At 28.8% G+C, this 1685-nt stretch overlaps 1 protein-coding gene across 1 annotated transcript in view; it reads right to left on the bottom strand.

Annotated features, from left to right (window-relative positions):
* LOAG_11841 (hypothetical protein) overlaps positions 1–376 on the bottom strand; it is a gene marked incomplete at both ends in the record, with an annotated part of 6499 nt that extends 6123 nt beyond the window's left edge. The window contains one exon of the mRNA XM_020448430.1: positions 271–376. Coding sequence (XP_020301426.1) covers positions 271–376 — 106 coding nt within the window. The remainder of the gene's footprint in view (positions 1–270) is intronic.
* Between the last annotated feature and the right edge of the window lie 1309 nt (positions 377–1685).

The following is a 1685-nucleotide window of genomic DNA, read 5'->3' on the forward strand; positions in this document are numbered from 1 at the left end:
ACTAAAACTATTACAAATACTTATTGTATTACTAAAACTATTACAAATACTTATTGTATTACTAAAACTATTACAAATACTTATTGTATTACTAAAACTATTACAAATACTTATGTTGTAGTACAATGTACTATTATTACAAATACTTATTGTTTGTATCATTGCAATAGAAAGTTAGTAAGATAATTAGTAGAACTGCAAAGTTCAAAGTTCAAATTTCAAATACTTTAATTTTCTAAAATTTTAGAAAAAAAAAGAAGCAAAACATACAACATAAAGCGCCCAAGATGAAAAATATGATAAGAGCAGCGAATAATGACAGCAAAATATAGCATAATTTACGATTACTCAGATTTTCGATCACTGCACCACTCATTTTTGTCGAAAGTATACTGAAATTTAAAATTATCGAAATTTAAAATTACTGAAATTTAAAGTTTTTTTTCTTTTTTTTTTTTTGTATGGAAAATATGAACGGCAACAAAATGATAAACTTAATGGTTATTTCATATTCAAAATATTAAATCCTTATCAGAGCCAAAGTTATAAAAAGTTATAAAACAATGACGCGATACGTGAAATCATACACAAATGACGTTTTCAACGCATGCAAATAAACTCCCGTTCATCTTATTTTATCATAGAATTCCGAGAATAAAAAATTTATCTTAAAGCTATTAAATATTTTTCAATTTTCATTTTCAACTTCACGTGAAAATTCACGGGTTTCAACTTTAAATTCAACTTTACGTGAAAATTTCATTCACGTTTTCCGTAAACTCTTTCATTCGTCCGCAACAAAACATTTGAAAATCGATCATAGAATTGCTTTTTTTTTCCCCTTCTCTCCCTCCTTCTCCTTTTCTTTTTCTCTATCTTATCATTCCTCTTGTCTTCCAATGATTAATTAATTAGTCAGCAGCACAATGTTCAAAAGTCACATTTGAATTTTGCTCAATTTTCTGTATAATAAGAAAAAAAAAAAGGACAAGACAAAATATGAAATATGATGAAATTTGAAAATGAAATTGAAATATAGTTTATGTTGAAAGGAATGATGTAGGAAGAGAAATAATGAGTAATAAAATTTGATAGAGTAGGTAAATAGAGGTAAAAAGGTAAGGAAAGGATAGAGATGCCAATAAAATCTTTTTTTTACCTTTAAATTACCTTTCCCTATGTATGATTCCTAAAACTAGATGTACAACCAACTGTTACCATCATCATCATCATCATCATCAATATGATACAAAAACAATTCACACTTTTCTTCTTTCCTTCTTTTTTTTTAAATGATAAATGAGAAAAAAAAACAATAAGCAATTATTCAATTATACTACCAAAGAATAGAACCATCTACGGTTACCTATCAATCAATTATCATTCCGACACCTGATCTCTCTTCAAAAATTTTTCATTACCATTTAAGGGATTACCTGGTAGGAATGGTACACATACGGATTACGTGGTAGGAATGGTACACATACGGATTACGTGGTAGGAATGGTACACATACGGATTACGTGGTAGGAATGGTACACATACGGATTACGTGGTAGGAATGGTACACATACGGATTACGTGGTAGGAATAGTACATATACGGATTGCATGGTAGGAATGGTACACATACGGATTGCATGGTAGGAATGGTACACATACGTCTAGAAAAATTTTTCGAATACG

Source organism: Loa loa (assembly GCF_000183805.2).
Source record: "Loa loa unplaced genomic scaffold supercont3.51, whole genome shotgun sequence".
Taxonomy (NCBI): Eukaryota; Metazoa; Nematoda; class Chromadorea; order Rhabditida; family Onchocercidae; genus Loa; species Loa loa.